The following is an 18875-nucleotide window of genomic DNA, read 5'->3' as shown; positions in this document are numbered from 1 at the left end:
CTTCTTTGCTTCGTACGTACTATCGGGCAATTCGTTGTCTTTTGGAAGCATCTTCTTTAACATTTTGAGAAAATTTTCAAAACCCTTGTCAGATAAACCATTCTGTGCCTTCCATTGCAGCAATTCCAGTGTGGTACTCAGCTTCTTCTTGTCATCTTCACAATTTTGGTACAATAATTTCTTGTGATCCTCTAACACGAGCTGCAACTTCAACTTCTCCTTTTCACTTGCACAGTTTCTCCTTGCATTGGCAATGACCCGACCAAGATCATCAGCTGGCTCATCTGGTGCCTCTACTTCAGCTTCTTCCCCCCATTGTAGTGCCGTCGTATTCAGGAAACAAAGGATAGTCCTCTTCTTCTTCATTCTCTTCCATTATAACCCCTCTTTCTCCGTGCTTGGTCCAACAATTATAGCCAGACATGAAACCGGACGTAAATAGGTGGACGTGAATGACTCTTGACTTAGAGTAAGTTTTATCATTCTTATAGACAACACATGGATAAGACATACAACCATCCCACTAGTTTGCCTCAGCCGCACGCAGAAAACTCTGCAAGCCATCAATGAGTTGGGGAGAGCGTCGATCATCGTACATCCATTGCCGGTTCATCTTCATTACACAAGACCAAAAATACCAAATTAATACAAGTTCACACATAAAGTTCATACAGACTTATTCTCATAGAAAAATACAAGATTTTCTAGCTAAAGCATTTAAATGCAACAACAAGTGTGATCAAGATCGCAACTAAGGTAACAATTGATCCAACAACATAGTGATACCAAGCCCCTTTATTAAGGGCATATTCTCTAATCTTTCCAATCTTCAAACGCATTGCATCCATCTTGATCTTATGTTTATTTTTCTGTTGTTTATGTCTTGGCAGAACTGATTAGTTATAATTACTATGAACACTATTGTGTATGTCATCATACCAAGCCATTTTGTATCAATGAACCTCGAGATTTACCTTGATTACTGAATAATGTGTGATTATGTTTGTGTAGATTCAATATGTTTTATCTAGCCATTTGTATAATAAAATTTTCATATATTTTTATTGTATGAATATATTGGGTGTGGCAGCTCGCTATCAATGATTAGTCATATAAATAAAACTGCATGTCTTGTGCCATCTAAGGGCTCCTTTGATTCAAAAGAATTCTATATGATTTTGGTAGGGTTAGAATCCTTAGGATTTTTTTCTACCTTGGTCGTTTCATTCACAGGATCAAACCTGTAGGATTTTTTTTCCAAAAGAAGTGATCATCGACGACATCGTCAACATAAAACTCCAATTTCATCTTCTCTTCTTCAATTCTTTTCATTTTTTTTCAAATACTCATTTTCTTTTTCAACTAAATTTAACTTCTCGACAAGAGGGTCGGTTGCAATTTTCGCTTCACATACCTCCTAAATAAAAATATCTATGTCATCTTGATGGGCATAATTGTCATATAAACGAGAAATGCAACAAACAGTTATAAAAGAGAATATACCACATCCGAATCATAAATCGGACGAGAACCGACGGGGACGGATATCAAGACCATGGCACTATGTATAACAAACAACCATACAGGTAATAAAACTATCTAAATCATATAAATAAAATTTTTTGGAATAAAAAGGATAAGAACAAGAGGATCACCAAGGTAGTGCCGGTGACGAGACGGTGCGGGCGATCGACGGTGGTTAGGACGGGGACAGGAAGACACTAAGTAAACCACACCTACACATATGCAAAACTAAGAAGTTAATTTGAGTTCAAATTGCATATAAATCAAATAAACTCCCAAACTAAAACCTACAAATCACTATAATTATAGAGCATTGCACGAGCTAATCTAGCAATGAGAGATGAAAGGACAAAGTTGCTAACCTTTGTGAACACTTGGATGGATGGGATGCCTCAATTCTTGACAAATCTGGAAAGAAATTGAGGATGAACTCGAGCAAGGGAAGATAACAGAGGAGAGAAAGGAGAAAACAGAGAGCTTGGGTTCGGGGTGGACGAAGCACTATTTATAATGATACTTGTAGTCCCGGTTGATAATACAAACGAGTACTAAAGATCTATCTCTAGGACTAATGGCTTGTATTACCAACCAGGACTAATGGCCCTCGCATGGGTCCCAGCCTGACGAAACCCTGCCACCACACCTTTAGTCCCGGTTAATAACACAAACCGGGACTAAAGCCTAGCCTCATGAACCGGGATTAACGGCAGCATTAGTCCCGGTTCAAAAACCAACCGAGACTAATGCTTCGAACCAAAGGCATGTTTTCTACTAGTGAATGAGCGATTACCTTTCATATGGCTACTATGGAATCCAACTTATTCATATGGGTACTGTGGAATCTAAGCCATTCCTAAACCTCTTGAGTCGTCCTTTACTCTTCCATACTGGGGAAGTAACAACAAGACCAGTTAGGATGTGGCATGTCCAACATTGTACCAAATAAAATTACACCTAGTTAAGCCCAAATTTGTTGGTATAGACATATCAGCCCGGCTAAGCTCACATCACAAGCCGTTGCAACACACCATTGAGAAGAGAAGCAGACGCCAATCGCCACCCTAGCCACAATAGCCGATCGCCGAGGCGTTGGCTTCCGGCCACCGACACACCATGAAGTCACACACGTCACCCACCTAGTGCTCCCTGCCACCCACCAGACCCAGGGCCACCGACACACGACTGCAGGAGGCGACGCATTAGGAGCCAGTTCCTTTTCCGAACCTGCCTGTAGACCCGCAAGCAACGTATTTCAAACTTTTTTTGTGCTCTCGATCCCGCCCAACTCTCTCTTTGTTGCTCCCCTCCCCCTATACCCTCGTATATCTTCCTGTTATAAGCAGGGCCGACCCTGGTGGGGTAGGGTGGGGTGGGGGCGGGGGGGGGGCCGCCGGGCCCCCAAAATCCAGCCCCCAGGGAGGCATCGATCGAGTTTTTTGATAGCGAGCGATCAACGATGTATTTCCTTTCACGTAAAAAAGAAAAAAGCAATCATCGGCCTGGACGGTTCCTCCTTCCTATTATGTTGGACTGCTGCATCACACAGAGTAACGCAGCGACTCCAGGTCCCAGCCCTAGCTGTTGCCTGCCGCATGGCACGCACACACTCCTGGTTTTCTGCCTCGTCGTCGTTGGTAATTTCCTTCCTAATCTATGTTCACAGTTGATTGATGATTTGCTCAATTGTTATCTTCTCAATCCTCTACAAACCCTTGGCGTTGTCCACTAGATGACCCGTTGCGCCCATGGCGCAAAAAGCATTAGCGAGCCAAGCATTGTATGCATGTGTATGTGCCAGTTTAATATATATACCTTTATCTGATTACATCATGAAGCTAATAAGTAGAGATATACTGGTTGTTTAATCTAAGGTACTGTCATGTTCTTTTCAAGATCAAAATATTGCACTTTTGTTTAAAATTTTGAGACCCCTCATAAATTAACTTGTTCTTATTAGCACAATTGCGATCTATATCACCGCAGAAATGTGCACAACAGGTCAAGTCGTTCTGAAAGCGAGCAACTCATTTACAAAATCAACTAATGACAAATTTATGTTTCGTCTGCAGTGTGCACTCATCTTCATTGTGAGAACCTGGGGCGTCTCACATAGCTGAGCACAACACTCTCCCTCCAACTTATATAAGTATAACTAATTTCATACAGTAGCGGTGGGATTCATAAACAAATTCAGTTTCCTTGTTCTCTAATTTGAACGAATTGCATATAGTAGCAGTAATCAGACTCCATAAATTTTTCTCACATCTGCAAGGACGAAGCTTATCTAATTTAGGCCTCTGCTATGTTACTTTGGTAATGATTTGCCGTGTGCATAGCAATATTGATGATTTGTTATATTGTGAGTGATGGGCATCTTTCTGCTTGTGCATGAGTGGCATTTTATTACCTGCTAACTGAGTTTGTTGCAGCCCATTTAAAGAAAAAAGAAGCCTACATTCATGTCACATAGTTCTTGCTTGCCTACAATTGTTGTTCTCTCTTCATATCAGTTTCATCACGTCAGGTTTATATCCTCACAACTTCACTAATAAGAATTTGAAGTCGGAACTCCCACCTGGGTGTAGGAAGAATACTCTTGCCTGTTCTATTTGTAGAGGCTGGGGAAAAGTAAATTATACTCCCTCTGTCCTAAAATAACTGTCTTAACTTTGTACTAGCTCTAGTATAAATTTGTACTAAGCTTAAGACACTTATTTTGGGACGGAGGGAGTACTATTCTGGGATTGAGTTAGAGACCAACCATCACTATGTACCATAAGCTCTTACAATATGTCTTTATACCATGGAAGACATGCCATCAAAATAAAATTAATTATGACACTTTAGATATTAAATCTATTAAAACAAATAGTCCTTGACATAAAGACAACTCAAATCAAAGGAAAGCAGGGTAAATACTTTCGAAGTATCCAGATGGCGTGCACAAGACATCAATAAAAAAAGTGATATAAAATATTAAGAAATTTTACGTCCATTTATGTTATTCCAAGCCAAAATGTCCCAGCCAAAGAGTAGCTGTACCAGCAGAACAAAAATAGCAGTTTTTTTTGGAACAAAGCAGTAAAGCGCCCATGGCGAGGAAGCCACAAGAACAAATAGCCAAACACTGTACTGTTATTCATGCAGTCTCTATTGCAACAATATAATTAGCAAAATTTTCTTAATGTTCTTTCTCGCGATGAAAAAACAGGTTGTTTGCATTATAGAATAAGATGAAACGATCAAAAATTAGTTGTAGCCCGACTGAGCACAAAGATTCATGCATTAGAGAATAGTGGGTTCCAAAGATATTGTGTAGTTTCCAGACCAGCACGCAGCCGACCGCGTCTTCAGTTGTACTTCTCGGTGAATCCGGACCTGGGTTCTGGTACAAAACTACAAAGTGGTGTTGTACCAACTTGGGTTTTGGTACTGTGGTTGAAATGAATCAGCAAGGGTCCAATCAAAAGCTAACATGGTTCTGGTACTGACCACAAAAAGAAAAAAGTGGAAATTTTGTAACCAACTTATATATTGATAATGAGAAAGAAGAACTACCTGAGCAGCTCAGAGGAGGGCTTGTATACACTAAAATCCAATCTTGTCCAGTGAGGGGATATTCAGCATACATGTCCACTAAAGCTGCAATGCCAATGATCTGTTGTAATACAGTTCCTGAAATTTATGATACGATATAAAATCATTTTGAGTAGTAGGCAACTACGCCACAACTGAAACTATCAACAAGCAAAAGTCACATTCCAGTATTGAAATAAGCATACAATTTCCAAGTTAAATGCAACACACTGTACGAAACGGAGAGAATATATCTCAATTGATTAAATAAGCAAAAATACAAAATCTGTACTCTGAGGCTGAACTTATTTAGAAACTTAATAACTAAACTATATATGTAAGCTAGTAATCTCTCCCATATACTGAAAAGGAACGACTGCTAGTAAAAAGAACCAACAAGACAACCAATATGTCCAAGCTCCAGAGAAAGAAATAACCCAAATACACTGCCAAAGCAAATTAAAAAATGGCAGGCAAAAAAAAAAGAATGATCGACCTGAACAGATCATAGGAAGGACAAAAACAGTCTCAAATTATGTCTTCTTTCTGAGTTGAATTACACTATCCAAAGAAAATGGTCAATATGGTTGTAGGAAGGAACACCCAAAAATATGGCAAGAAAAGGACATCAATAAAAATGAGAAAAATATATCTATATGAATAATCAGAAGGAGTTGATGGTAGGGAGAAGCATACCTAGCAAAAATTCGCACCTCATGTTATGCTTGGTTGAGACGAAATAAATTGCACACGGACCGACAAGCACCATGGAGTACAATCTCACAACCAAATCAAAAGTACACAGAGGGAAGCGAAGGAATGGAAGGAGCTCACGAGGAACATGCATCCGTCGCTGCACCTCCCTCTCCTCTTTGCTCTCTCTTTCTCCCTCATCTCCTTCCTTTGTTGAATGTGCCATCGGTATCGAAAATAACTTCGGCATGTAAGAAACTTCTCATAGTGGCTGTCATCGGCGGGTTATTCAATTAATTGAGTGGATTGCAGAGTGCGATGTGACCGTCACACTAAAAAGGTTCAAATGTGGATAGTGACAGTAGTTAGTAGTAAACAATGGCAGGAAGTGTAAGAAGAGTGCATAATGTTGGAAATATGAGCAATTTACCATAGGATTTTATTACAGGAAAAACTAGGAAAAACATAACCACAACAACGAAAGAAGGCAAGCTATATAGAGATGAGAAGACACAAGACATGTGCACGTAGGATCCAGAAAAGAGCATATGTAAAACCGTTCTACAAAGATAAGGTATCATATGGAGTAATGAGTAGAAACGGAACATATCTAGCAGAGAAACTATAGCAAAAAGGTGTGATAGGAATTCAAAGAAGAAGCACATGAGTACGTACTGAGTTGCAGCAGCAGGAGGATTGGTGTTGGCGTTGTCGTTGGCCATGGTACCGAAGAGGTGGTCGACGTCGGGGAAGTAGTCGTCGTTCGGGAAGAGATCGTCGGAGTCCGTGATGGAAGCCAGTAGTCGCGCTGAGCGCTCCCCAAAAACCTTATCGCCCTTCTCCCGTACAGGACTCGAAGAGACGGAGTTTCGGAGGCCTACTGTCCCGACGAACGGTGCACGCCGCAGGACGGGATGAGGAAGAACGTATCAGCAGCACAGAGAGAAGAACCGGTGGCGAGTGGGAACTTCTGATGCGTCGTCTCTGGAGAGGAGCGACCTCTCTTTTATAGGCGCGGGAGAAGGAGACGAGAGGCCAGCGACGGGATGTGAAGCGAACAGACGCAGCGACGAAACTGCGGCGTGAGCTTTCAATATCCACTACAGCAGAAAACGTTCAGCTTCTCCGAGTGGCCTTTCATATACCAGTCGTGCGTGGCAAAAATTTAGTTCGGCTCGGCGCGTCATGATGAGGCGAGGCGGGCGGCGGAGGAGGAGGAGGGCGCGTGTATGTCTCTCTTGTTCTCAATCTCATACATGTGTGGAAACATCCTCCCTTTTAAGGAGGTCCAACTCCCACTAAACTAGCGATGTGGGACTAAATATTTCCACCTCTTGCCTTGCACAAATGGGCTGCGTGGGCCTCTAGGATTTATTAGGAATTTCTGAAATTACATATTGGGCTGGCCCATAAATACACAAAATTCCAGCAATCCCCCACCAGATCCCAGGGGCACACAAAATTTGCCTTTGGTTCCAAAACACTGTTTTATATACCGATACTACAGTGGAGACTGTTAAGTTGAACTTCCACCTAGAACTCTATGCTACACTAGTAAGCAACTTGAACAGTGGACTAGGCCTTGAACTGCAAGTTTTCTGCGAATCTAGCTTCACACAGATCCTTGACCGATACTAGGCTGCCGTGGGACTTCCCCGCGGATGGAGCTTATGCTTCATACTCCGAGACCTTTCGTGAGTATACTAGAGAGCACCCTACTCTCATAGATTGCGACGTTTAACAATCTGACTCATATAGGTATGTTCTTCAAAAGATGTTCTGCGGGACAACATCTCTGCTTCAGTAAGCAACTTAGAACATATTAAGATATATCAACCTGCCATGCAGTTCAGGAAAGTATTGCATCTTCATGGAGTGGTATCATTAATGATAAGGATACTTTCCTCTCAGTTGACCAACAGCTTGTCTTCCACATCTAATTCACGGGATCTCCGATCACAAAGAATAGGTTACCACTGTGAACAACTCAAATTGTGGGTCTCATACCCATCTCCCTCGATGCATTATCTATCACATTACGTGATAGACCCTTAGTAAAAGGATCTGCCAGATTTTTAGATGTTTGGATATAATCCAATGCAATAACTCTGGAGTTTCTCATTTTCCTAACAGATTTTAACCTTCTCTGTATGTGTCTTGATGACTTCATGTTATCCTTTGAGCTGCTCACTTTCATGATCATAGTTTGATTGTCACAGTTCATAAGGATACCAGGTAATGGTTTCTCAACAACCGGCAAGTCACTCAAGAGCCGACGAAGCCAATCTGCTTCGACCGTAGCTGTATCTAGTGTTGTGAGTTCTGCTTCCATTGTTGACCTTGTTAAGATCGTTTGCTTGCAAGACTTCCAAGAAACAGCGCCACCTCCAAGAGTGAATACATATCCGCTAGTGGTCTTTATCTCATCAGCATCAGAGATCCAGTTTGAATCACTATACCCTTCAAGCACCTTTGGGTTTCCAGTATAGTGAATTCCATAATTTGCAGTGCCTTTCAAATAACACAAAACTCTCTCTAGAGCTTTCCAATGCACATCTCCTGGTTTTGAGACAAGCCGACTCAGTTTGCTAACAACAAAAGAGATGTCAGGTCTTGTAGCACTGGCTAAGTACATAAGCGAGCCAATAATCTGAGAATATTTCAATTGATCTCTAGCAATTCTTCGATTCTTTCGAAGCAGCACGCTCGCATCATATGGTGTGGGAGAGGACTTGCAGTCACTATACCCAAAGCGACTCAAGATCTTTTCCACATAATGAGATTGACGCAATGTAATCCCACCATCTTCGTCTCTCAACAACTTGATGTTCAGAATGACATCAGCCACTCCTAAATCCTTCATCTCAAAACATTGAGATAGGAAATCCTTGAACTCTTTAATAACATTCAGATTTGTTCCGAAAATCAGTATGTCATCAACATACAAGCAAAGGATAACTCCTTCGCCCCCACCATGGCGATAGTACACACATTTATCAGCTTCGTTTACTACAAAGCCTGCAGTAGTTAGAGTTCTTTCAAACTTCTCATGCCACTGCTTTGGTGCTTGCTTAAGTCCATATAGAGATTTCAGCAACTTGCATACTTTCCCTTCCTGACCATGTACTACAAACCCATCTGGTTGTTCCATGTAAATTTCCTCATCCAACTCTCCATTTAGGAAAGCAGTCTTAACATCCATTTGATGAACGAGAAGACCATGTGAGGCGGCTATTGAAAGTAGTACTCGAATAGTGGTCAGTCGAGCCACGGGTGAGTAAGTATCAAAGAAGTCTTCACCTTCCTTTTGGGTATAACCCTTCGCCACGAGTCGTGCCTTGTACTTTTCGATAGTACCATCAGGCCTAAGCTTCTTCTTGAATACCCATTTGCATCCTATAGGTTTGCACCCATAAGGACGACTAGTGATCTCCCAAGTTTCATTTGCCAAGATGGAATCCATCTCACTACGGACTGCCTCCTTCCAGTAGTCAGCATCTTCAGACGCATAGGCCTCTAAAATAGAACTGGGAGTGTCATCTATGAGATACACAAGAAAATCATCACCAAAGGACTTTGCAGTCCTCTGTCTCTTGCTCCTGGTAGGAACTTCATTGTTCTCCTCCACAATATTTTCAAAGTGTTCCATCGAAATGGTTTGATGAATTAGGCATTTCCTGATTAGATGAGGTAGATATATCCTTCATGGGAAAGATATCTTCGAAGAAATTCGCATCATTCGACTCCATGATTGTACTGACATGCATGTCAGATACCTCAGATTTTACAACCAAGAATCTATATCCAATGCTATGAAAAGCATATCCCAGAAAAACACAATCCACAGTTTTTGGTCCTAGCTTGCGCTTCTTTGGGATTGGCACATTGACTTTTGCCAAACAACCCCAGGTTCGTAGATAAGAGAGTTTTAACCTTTTCTTTTCCCATTCCTCGAATGGAGTTATCTCTTTGTTCTTTGTGGGAACTCGATTTAGGACATGACATGCAGTCAATATCGCCTCCCCCACCATGCCTTGGAGAGACCCGATGTGTCTAACATGGCGTTAACCAAATCAGTTAGAGTACGGTTCTTTCTTTCGGCTATCCCATTTGATTGAGGTGAATAGGGAGGCGTCCTCTCATGGACTATACCATGTTCCGCACAAAAGGAATCAAATTCATTTGAGAAATACTCTCCACCACGATCGGACCTAAGCCTCTTGATCTTTTGATCAAGTTGGTTTTCTGCTTCAGCTTTATAGATCTTGAAAAAGTTCAAAGCCTCATCCTTAGATTTCAAAAGATACACTCGGCAGTATCTAGTGGAGTCATCAATTAGTGTCATGAAATATTTCTTTCCACATTTTGTCAAAATACCATTCATTTCACATAGATCTGAATGTATGAGTTCTAGTGGTGCAAGATTCCTCGTTTCGGCAGTCGTGTGAGACTTACAAGGTTGTTTGGCTTGCACACAAACTTGACACTTAGATCCCTTGACGGTGTTAAAGCTAGGGATTAAGTTCAATTTGACTAGTCGCCACATGCAACCAAAGTTAACATGACAAAGACGTGAATGCCACACATTTGATTCACTATTGTTGTAAACATGATTAACAACTTTACTGCAAACGTCTGCCAAGGATAAACGGAACGGGCCTCCTCACTCGTAGCCCTTACCAACAAAAGTTCCATACTTGGATATTACAAATTTATTAGACTCAAAGACAAGCTTGTGGCCATCTCTACACAAAAGAGATCCTCTAACAAGATTTTTATTGACGGAGGGGACATAATGCACGTTCTTCAGCCGCACGACTTTTCCCGAAGTAAACTTCAGATCGAACGTGCCAACACCACGAACAGAAGCATGTGAACCGTTGCCCATCAGGACGGTGGAAGTCCCTGCGGACCAACATCCTCCACGTCAGTGTCAGCAATAATGACATTAGCAGACTTGCCGCCTTTCCCATGTTGACACTTGTCATAACGATTAGGGCAGTTAGGTGCCCAATGATCAGGATCTCCGCACACATGACAAACACCTTTCTTCTTGTCATTCTTCTTCTTGAAGTTGGTGTGCTGTACAGCCTTGTTTTTCCCATCGAACTTTGCTTTACCATCGAACTTGCCCTTGTTCTTGAAATTGTGGGGCTGGAAGTTTTTCTTCTGTACCAGATTGGCACTAGAACCTCCCTCAATAGCTCGAGCACGTGTGTCTTTTGCTCTCGCCTTTTCTTCCACATCAAGAGTACCTATGAGATCCGGAATGGAAAACTCCTGTCTCTTATGCTTCAGTAAGGTAGCAAAGTTCCTCCATGAAGGAGGAAGTTTAGGTATGATGCCTCCGGCAACAAATTTGTCCGGTAGCATGCAATTGAAGTGCTCAAGTTCTCTTGCAAATGACTGTATTTCGTGAGCTTGCTCAACCACGGAGCGCTCTTCAGTCATCCTGTAGTCATAGAATTGTTCCATGATGTACAACTCAGTGCCAACATCCGAGACCCCAAACTTGTTCTCGAGTGCATCCCACATATCTTTTCCATTATCAATTGACGCATAAGCATCAACTATGTTCTCACCAAGAACACTCAAGAGAGCAGCCTTAAACAAGGTATCCATTTTCTGAAAAGCTAGCTCATGTTGAGCATCATGATCTCCTTCAGGTTTGCCAAGAGTGGCGTCATAGCAGCTCATGGTTTGAAACCATAGAACAGCTCTCACGCGCCATCTCTTGTAGTGAACACCCTCAAACATAGGAGGCCTCATGGAGGCAGCAAAACCACTAGGGGTAAATTGCCTAAAATAAGGTTTTTGGATTGTTGGAAATATGAGCAATTTACCATAGGATTTTATTACAGGAAAAACTAGGAAAAACATAACCAACATAACAACAACGAAAGAAGGCAAGCTATATAGAGATGAGAAGACACAAGACATGTGCACGTAGGATCCAGAAAAGAGCATATGTAAAACCGTTCTACAAAGATAAGGTATCATATGGAGTAATGAGTAGAAACGGAACATATCTAGCAGAGAAACTATAGCAAAAAGGTGTGATAGGAATTCAAAGAAGAAGCACATGAGTACGTACTGAGTTGCAGCAGCAGGAGGATTGGTGTTGGCGTTGTCGTTGGCCATGGTACCGAAGAGGTGGTCGACGTCGGGGAAGTAGTCGTCGTTCGGGAAGAGATCGTCGGAGTCCGTGATGGAAGCCAGTAGTCGCGCTGAGCGCTCCCCAAAAACCTTATCGCCCTTCTCCCGTACAGGACTCGAAGAGACGGAGTTTCGGAGGCCTACTGTCCCGACGAACGGTGCACGCCGCAGGACGGGATGAGGAAGAACGTATCAGCAGCACAGAGAGAAGAACCGGTGGCGAGTGGGAACTTCTGATGCGTCGTCTCTGGAGAGGAGCGACCTCTCTTTTATAGGCGCAGGAGAAGGAGATATCCACTACAGCAGAAAACGTTCAGCTTCTCCGAGTGGCCTTTCATATAATTTAGTTCGGCTCGGCTCATTCCCGTAACCCGCGGCGCGTCGTGACGAGGCGAGGCGGGCGGCGGAGGAGGAGGAGGGCGCGTGTATGTCTCTCTTGTTCTCAAGCTCATACATGTGTGGAAACATCCTCCCTTTTAAGGAGGTCCAACTCCCACTAAACTAGCGATGTGGGACTAAACATTTCCACCTCTTGCCTTGCACAAATGGGCTGCGTGGTCCTCTAAGATTTATTAGGAATTTATGAAATTACATATTGGGCTGGCCCATAAATACACAAAATTCCAGCACATAACATGCTATATTTTGTGTCACCTTGACGTGTTGAAATCAGCCAGACTCAAAGGCCTGCTACAGCTGCCTCGGGTGCCCCGCTTCTTAGTGCTCGAGAAGTCGCAAAGTTTGGTGTTTTCAGCCATGATGACTTCAACAAACAAACAAGCACGCAAGCAAGCAAGAAAACTGGCAAAGGAAAACGACAAAGGCAAAAGAAAACGGCAAAGGAGAAAGGCAAATGAAAACGGCAAATGTGAAGTGGGGGAGAGGAAAACGAGAGGCAACTGGCAAAAAAAAGTAAATGCAAGAGATGAGTTTGTGAGACCTACTTGGATAGATCTCTCCTCCTCGGCAATGGCGCTAGAAATATTTCTGCTACTGCAACAAAAGACCTTCCAATGGCACCAAAAATAGGTGTGTTGACTGCACCAGGAATCCTTCTGCTACGGCTACGCCTTAAGGGACTTCCTAGGCAAATATGCAAAGGATTTCCCCCGTGGCCTTGGAGCCTTGCGTTGGTGTTCCCTCGAAGCTGAAAGGGTGATGTAGCGCAGCGGTGGTAAGTATTTCCCTTAGTTTGAGAACCAAGGTATCGATCCAGTGAAGGAGTATCACAAGAGCCTGCACAAAAACAAAAAGCTTGCTCCCAACGCTATGAAGGGGTTGTCAATCCCTTAAAGATTGTTCGCCAAGTGAGAACTGAAAGCAACAAAGTAACAAAGCAAAGTAAAAGCGAAAGTGGAAACGATAGGTGTGAATAGACTCAGGGGTCGTAGTATTTACTAGTGGCTTCTCTCATGAAAGCAAGTAGACGGTGGGTGAACAAATTACTGTCGAGCAATTGATAGAACCGTGCAAAGTCGTGACGTCATCTATGGCAATGATTATATCTATAGGCATCACGTCCAAAACAAGTAGACCGATACTTTATGCATCTACTACTATTACTCCACACGTCGACCGCTATCCAGCATGCATCTAGTGTATTAAGTCCAAAAGAACAGAGTAACGCCTTAAGCAAGATGACATGATGTAGATGGACAATCTCATATCTACGACAGAGCCCACCTTGTTACCCTTGATGGCAACTACACAATGTGTGCCTTGCTGCCCCTACTATCACTAGGAAAGGTCACCACACGGTAAGAACCCAAAACCAAGCACTTCTCCCATTGCAAGAATCATAGATCTAGTTGGCCAAACAGAACCCAAGACTCGGAGAGACTTACAAGGATATCAAATCATGCATATAAGAAATCAGCAAAGACTCAAATATATATCATAGATAATCTGATCACAAATCCACAATTCGTCGGATCTCGACAAACACACTGCCAAAGAAGATTGCATCAGATAGATCTCCATGAAGATCATGGAGAACTTTGTATTGAAGATACAAGAGAGAGAAGAAGTCATCTAGCTACTAACTACGGACCCGTAGGTCTGAAGTGAACTACTCACGAGTCATTGGAGAGGCGATGATGTTGATATAGAAGCCCTCCAACTCCAAAGTCCCCTCCGGCAGGGCACCAGGAAGGGTCTCCAGATGAGATCTCGCGGAAACGGAAGCTTGCGGCGGCGAAAAAGTATTTTCGTGGATCCCCTGATTTTTTTTCTGATTTTTAGGGAATATATAGGCCCAAGATCTAGGTCAGGGGGGCGCCAGGGAGGCCACAAGCCTGCCCACCGCTGCCCCCCCTGGTGGCGGAGTGGGGGCTTGTGGGCTCCCTGTAGCCCTCCTGGCTTGGCCCACAAGCCCCCTCATCTTCTTCCGTTCGGGAAAAAATCATTTCGGGGATTTTATTCCGTTTGGACTCCGTTCCAAAATCAGATATGAAAAGAGCCAAAAACACAGAAAAAACAGGAACTGGCACTTGGCACTGAATTAATAAGTTAGTCCCAAAAAAGATATAAAAGGTACATAAAACATCCAAAGATGACAAGATAACATCATGAAACCATAAAAAATTATAGATATGTTTGAGATGTATCAACCGACAACGGAGGCTCGGTTCCAGCCGGCCACCAGCAAGGACACTAAGAGGATTCCTCTAGACCCGGCTGACCCCACCGGAAAATATGTCGTGATGGGGGCCGGCCTCAGCGCAAAATAGGAAGGCGAGCTCGTCTATTTCCTTCGTGAGAATCGGGACATCTTTGCATGCTCCCCAAAGGACATTCCAGGAGTCCCGAGGAAGTTTGTCGAGCACTTTCTCCATGTCTGGCCAGACGCAAAACTAGTCAGGCAACCCTTGCGTCGCTTCTTAAATGCCAAGCAGAAAATCATCGGTGAAGAAGTTGCCCGGCTGTTGGCAGTTGTCTTCATCACGGAGGTCTTCCACCCAGACTGGTTGTCGAACCCTGTCCTAGTGCTAAAGAAAAATAAGACTTGGCGCATGTGTATCGACTACACGAGCCTAAACAAGGCATGCCCCAAGGATCCATTTGCTCAGCCCCGTATCGATCAAGTGACCGACTCGACAGCCAGCTGCAAGCTATTGTCCTTCTTGGACGCCTATTCAGGCTACCATCAGATCAAGCTAAATCCAGCCGATCGGCTGAAGTCAACTTTCATTACACCTTTCGGGGCGTTTTGCTACATTACGATGACGTTCGGGCTAAAAAATGTCGGCACCACGTTCCAGCGCTGCATGCAGTGATGGATCTACATGCAGCTTGACTACAACTTACACGTCTACATGGACGATACTTTGGTCAAGACCAAAGAAAGCCGCACCCTCCTGGACGATCTTAAGGAGACATTTGTGAGCATGTGCAAGTTCGAGATCGGGCTCAACCCAGAAAAGTGCGTGTTCGGCGTGCCAGCCGGACAGATCCTCGGCTTCCTCGTTTCCGAACGAGGGACCGATGCCAACCCGTTGAAGATTCGAGCCATCGAGTGAATGGCTTGACCGACTAACCTGGCAGGCATCCAGAAGGTCACCGGTTGCCTCGCCTCCCTCGACCGCTTCATTAGCCGGCTGGGAGAGAAGGCCCTCCCACTCTACCGCCTGCTCAAGAAGGCAGACGGCTTCGTCTGGGTGACAAAGCCGACGAGGCCCTGGCTGGCCTCAAGCGCGCACTGACCACCTTGTCGGTGTTGGTCGTGCCGACGGACAAAGAACTGATGCTGCTCTACACTGCGGCAATCAACCACATCATCAGCATCGTCATGGCCGTCAAGCGCTCGGAGCCAGGCCGAACCCAGCCGGTCCAACTACCGGTCTACTACATGAGCGAGTTGTTGTCTGCCTCGAAGCAGAACTACCCGCACTACCAGAAGATGTGCTACGGTGTGTTCCTGGCGGCCCGGAAGCTCAAGCCCTACTTTCAATAGCACCAGGTCACAGTGGTGAGCACAGCTCCCCTCAGGGAGATCATGGGCAACAGGGATGCGGCCGTCCGCATCGCCAAGTGTGCCCTTCAGCTGGCCGACCACGACATCAGGTACGAGTCTTGCACTACCGTCAAGTCACAAGCATTGGCGGACTTCCTCGTCGACTGGGCGGAGACGGAGTACCTGCCGCCGCCTCCTGGCTCCACCCATTGGCGCATGCACTTAGACGGCTCACAAATGCGCACTGGCCTCGTACCCGACATCGTTCTCTCCTCCCCCAAGGGAGACCGGTTGTAGTACGTCTTGCAAATCAACTTCGCCGCGTTCAACAACGTGGTGAAGTACAATGCGCTCACCCACGGCCTCCGGCTGGCCCTGGAGATCAGCGTCCGACGCATCCTCTGCTTCGGCGACTCCAACCTGGTGGTGCAGCAAGTCACTGGCGAATGGGACGCCAGAGATGTGAACATGGCCAGCTATCACTTCCTGGTCCAACAACTAATAGGCGGCTTTGAAGGTTGTGTTGGAATTATGCCCTAGAGGCAATAATAAATATAGTTATTATTATAATTCCTGTATCAAGATAACCGTTTATTATCCATGCTATAATTGTATTGAATGAAGACTCATTTACATGTGTGGAGACATAGAAAAAACACCGTCCCTAGCAAGCCTCTAGTTGGCTAGCCAGTTGATCAAAGATAGTCAGTGTCTTCTGATTATGAAGAAAGTGTTGTTGCTTGATAACTGGATCACGTCATTAGGAGAATCACGTGATGGACTAGACCCAAACTAATAGACGTAGCATGTTGATCGTGTCATTTTGTTGCTACTGTTTTCTGCGTGTCAAGTATTTATTCCTATGACCATGAGATCATATAACTCACTGACACCGGAGGAATGCTTTGTGTGTATCAAACGTCGCAACGTAACTGGGTGACTATAAAGATGCTCTACAAGTATCTCGGAAGGTGTTAGTTGAGTTAGTATGGATCAAGACTGGGATTTGTCACTCCGTGTGACAGAGAGGTATCTCGGGGCCCACTCGGTAATACAACATCACACACAAGCCTTGCAAGCAATGTGACTTAGTGTAAGTTGCGGGATCTTGTATTACAGAACGAGTAAAGAGACTTGCCGGTAAATGAGATTGAAATAGGTATGCGGATACTGACGATCGAATCTCGGGCAAGTAACATACCGAAGGACAAAGGGAATGATATACGGGATTATATGAATCCTTGGCACTGAGGTTCAAACGATAAGATCTTCGTAGAATATGTAGGATCCAATATGGGCATCCAGGTCCCGCTATTGGATATTGACCGAGGAGTCTCTCGGGTCATGTCTACATGGTTCTCGAACCCGCAAGGTCTGCACACTTAAGGTTCGACGTTGTTTTATGCGTATTTGAGTTATACGGTTGGCTACCGAATGTTGTTCGGAGTCCCGGATGAGATCACGGACGTCACGAGGGTTTCCGGAATGGTCCGGAAACGAAGATTGATATATAGGATGACCTCATTTGATTACCGGAAGGTTTTCGGAGTTACCGGGAATGTACCGGGAATGACAAATGGGTTCCGGGAGTTCACCGGGGGGGGCAACCCACCCCGGGGAAGCCCATAGGCCATAAGGGTGGCACACCAGCCCTTAGTGCGCTAGTGGGACAGCCCAAAAGGGCCCTATGCGCCATACAAAAGAAAATCAAAGAGAAAAAAAAGGGAGGTGGGAAGGAAGGGAAGGACTCCCACCCACCAAACCAAGTCCAACTCGGTTTGGGGGGGGGAGCCTTCCCCCCTTGGACTCGGCCGACCCCCTTGGGGCTCCTTGAGCCCCAAGGCAAGGTCCCCTCCCTCCCACCTATATATACGGAGGTATTGGGGCTGATTTGAGACGACTTTTTCACGGCAGCCCGACCACATACCTCCACGGTTTTTCCTCTAGATCGCGTTTCTGCGGAGCTCGGGCGGAGCCCTGCTGAGACAAGGTCATCACCAACCTCCGGAGCGCCGTCACGCTGCCGGAGAACTCTTCTACCTCTCCGTCTCTCTTGCTGGATCAAGAAGGCCGAGATCATCGTCGAGCTGTACGTGTGCTGAACGCGGAGGTGCCGTCCGTTCGGTACTAGATCGTGGGACTGATCGCGGGATTGTTCGCGGGGCGGATCGAGGGACGTGAGGACGTTCCACTACATCAACCGCGTTCACTAACGCTTCTGCTGTACGATCTACAAGGGTACGTAGATCACTCATCCCCTCTCGTATATGGACATCACCATGATAGGTCTTCGTGCGCGTAGGAAAATTTTTGTTTCCCATGCGACGTTCCCGTACAGTGGCATCATGAGCTAGGTTCATGCGTAGATGTCTTCTCGAGTAGAACACAAAAGTTTTTGTGGGCGGTGATGTGCGTTTTGCTGCCCTCCTTAGTCTTTTCTTGATTCCGCGGTATTGTTGGATTGAAGCGGCTTGGACCGACATTACTCGTACGCTTACAAGAGACTGGTTTCATCGTTACGAGTAACCCCGTTGCTCAAAGATGACTGGCAAGTGTCGGTTTCTCCAACTTTAGTTGAATCGGATTTGACCGAGGAGGTCCTTGGATGAGGTTAAATAGCAACTCATATATCTCCGTTGTGGTGTTTGCGTAAGTAAGATGCGATCCTACTAGATACCCATGGTCACCACGTAAAACATGCAACAACAAAATTAGAGAACGTCTAACTTGTTTTTGCAGGGTATGCTTGTGATGTGATATGGCCTACGATGTGATGTGATATATTGGATGTATGAGATGATCATGTTGTAATAGAAAATATCGACTTGCACGTCGATGGTACGGCAACCGGCAGGAGCCATAGGGTTGTCTTTATACTAACGTTTGTGCTTGCAGATGCGTTTACTATTTTGCTAGGATAAAGCTTTAGTAGTAATAGCATGAGTAGCACGACAACCCCGATGGCAACACGTTG

At 44.6% G+C, this 18875-nt stretch overlaps 1 protein-coding gene and 1 long non-coding RNA gene across 3 annotated transcripts; both read right to left on the bottom strand.

Annotated features, from left to right (window-relative positions):
• Positions 1 to 448: 448 nt before the first annotated feature.
• LOC123424933 lies at positions 449 to 2071 on the bottom strand. Its single transcript, XR_006621762.1, has 3 exons — positions 1887 to 2071; positions 1656 to 1736; positions 449 to 613 (listed from the first exon to the last, which is right to left on the bottom strand). It is a non-coding gene; the product is annotated as an uncharacterized LOC123424933 (long non-coding RNA).
• A 2570-nt stretch (positions 2072 to 4641) lies between these two features.
• On the bottom strand, positions 4642 to 6508 carry LOC123424932. 2 transcript variants are annotated; one of them, XR_006621761.1, is made up of 4 exons: positions 6469 to 6508; positions 5797 to 6125; positions 5083 to 5199; positions 4642 to 4956 (listed from the first exon to the last, which is right to left on the bottom strand). XR_006621761.1 is itself a non-coding variant. In XM_045108616.1 (3 exons), exons 1-3 carry the CDS (start codon positions 6041 to 6043, stop codon positions 4706 to 4708), a joined length of 615 nt encoding a protein of 204 aa, XP_044964551.1. In that variant the 5' UTR covers positions 6044 to 6443; the 3' UTR covers positions 4642 to 4705. The 2 variants fall into 2 exon arrangements, 1 of the variants encoding a protein (XP_044964551.1); XM_045108616.1 differs by lacking the exon at positions 6469 to 6508 and having other exon boundaries at positions 5797 to 6443.
• Positions 6509 to 18875: the final 12367 nt, after the last annotated feature.

Source organism: Hordeum vulgare, chromosome 2H (assembly GCF_904849725.1).
Source record: "Hordeum vulgare subsp. vulgare chromosome 2H, MorexV3_pseudomolecules_assembly, whole genome shotgun sequence".
NCBI classification, from domain to species: domain Eukaryota; kingdom Viridiplantae; phylum Streptophyta; class Magnoliopsida; order Poales; family Poaceae; genus Hordeum; species Hordeum vulgare.
Note: the sequence above shows the minus strand (reverse complement) of the source record. Positions and strands in the feature narration are given on the sequence as shown.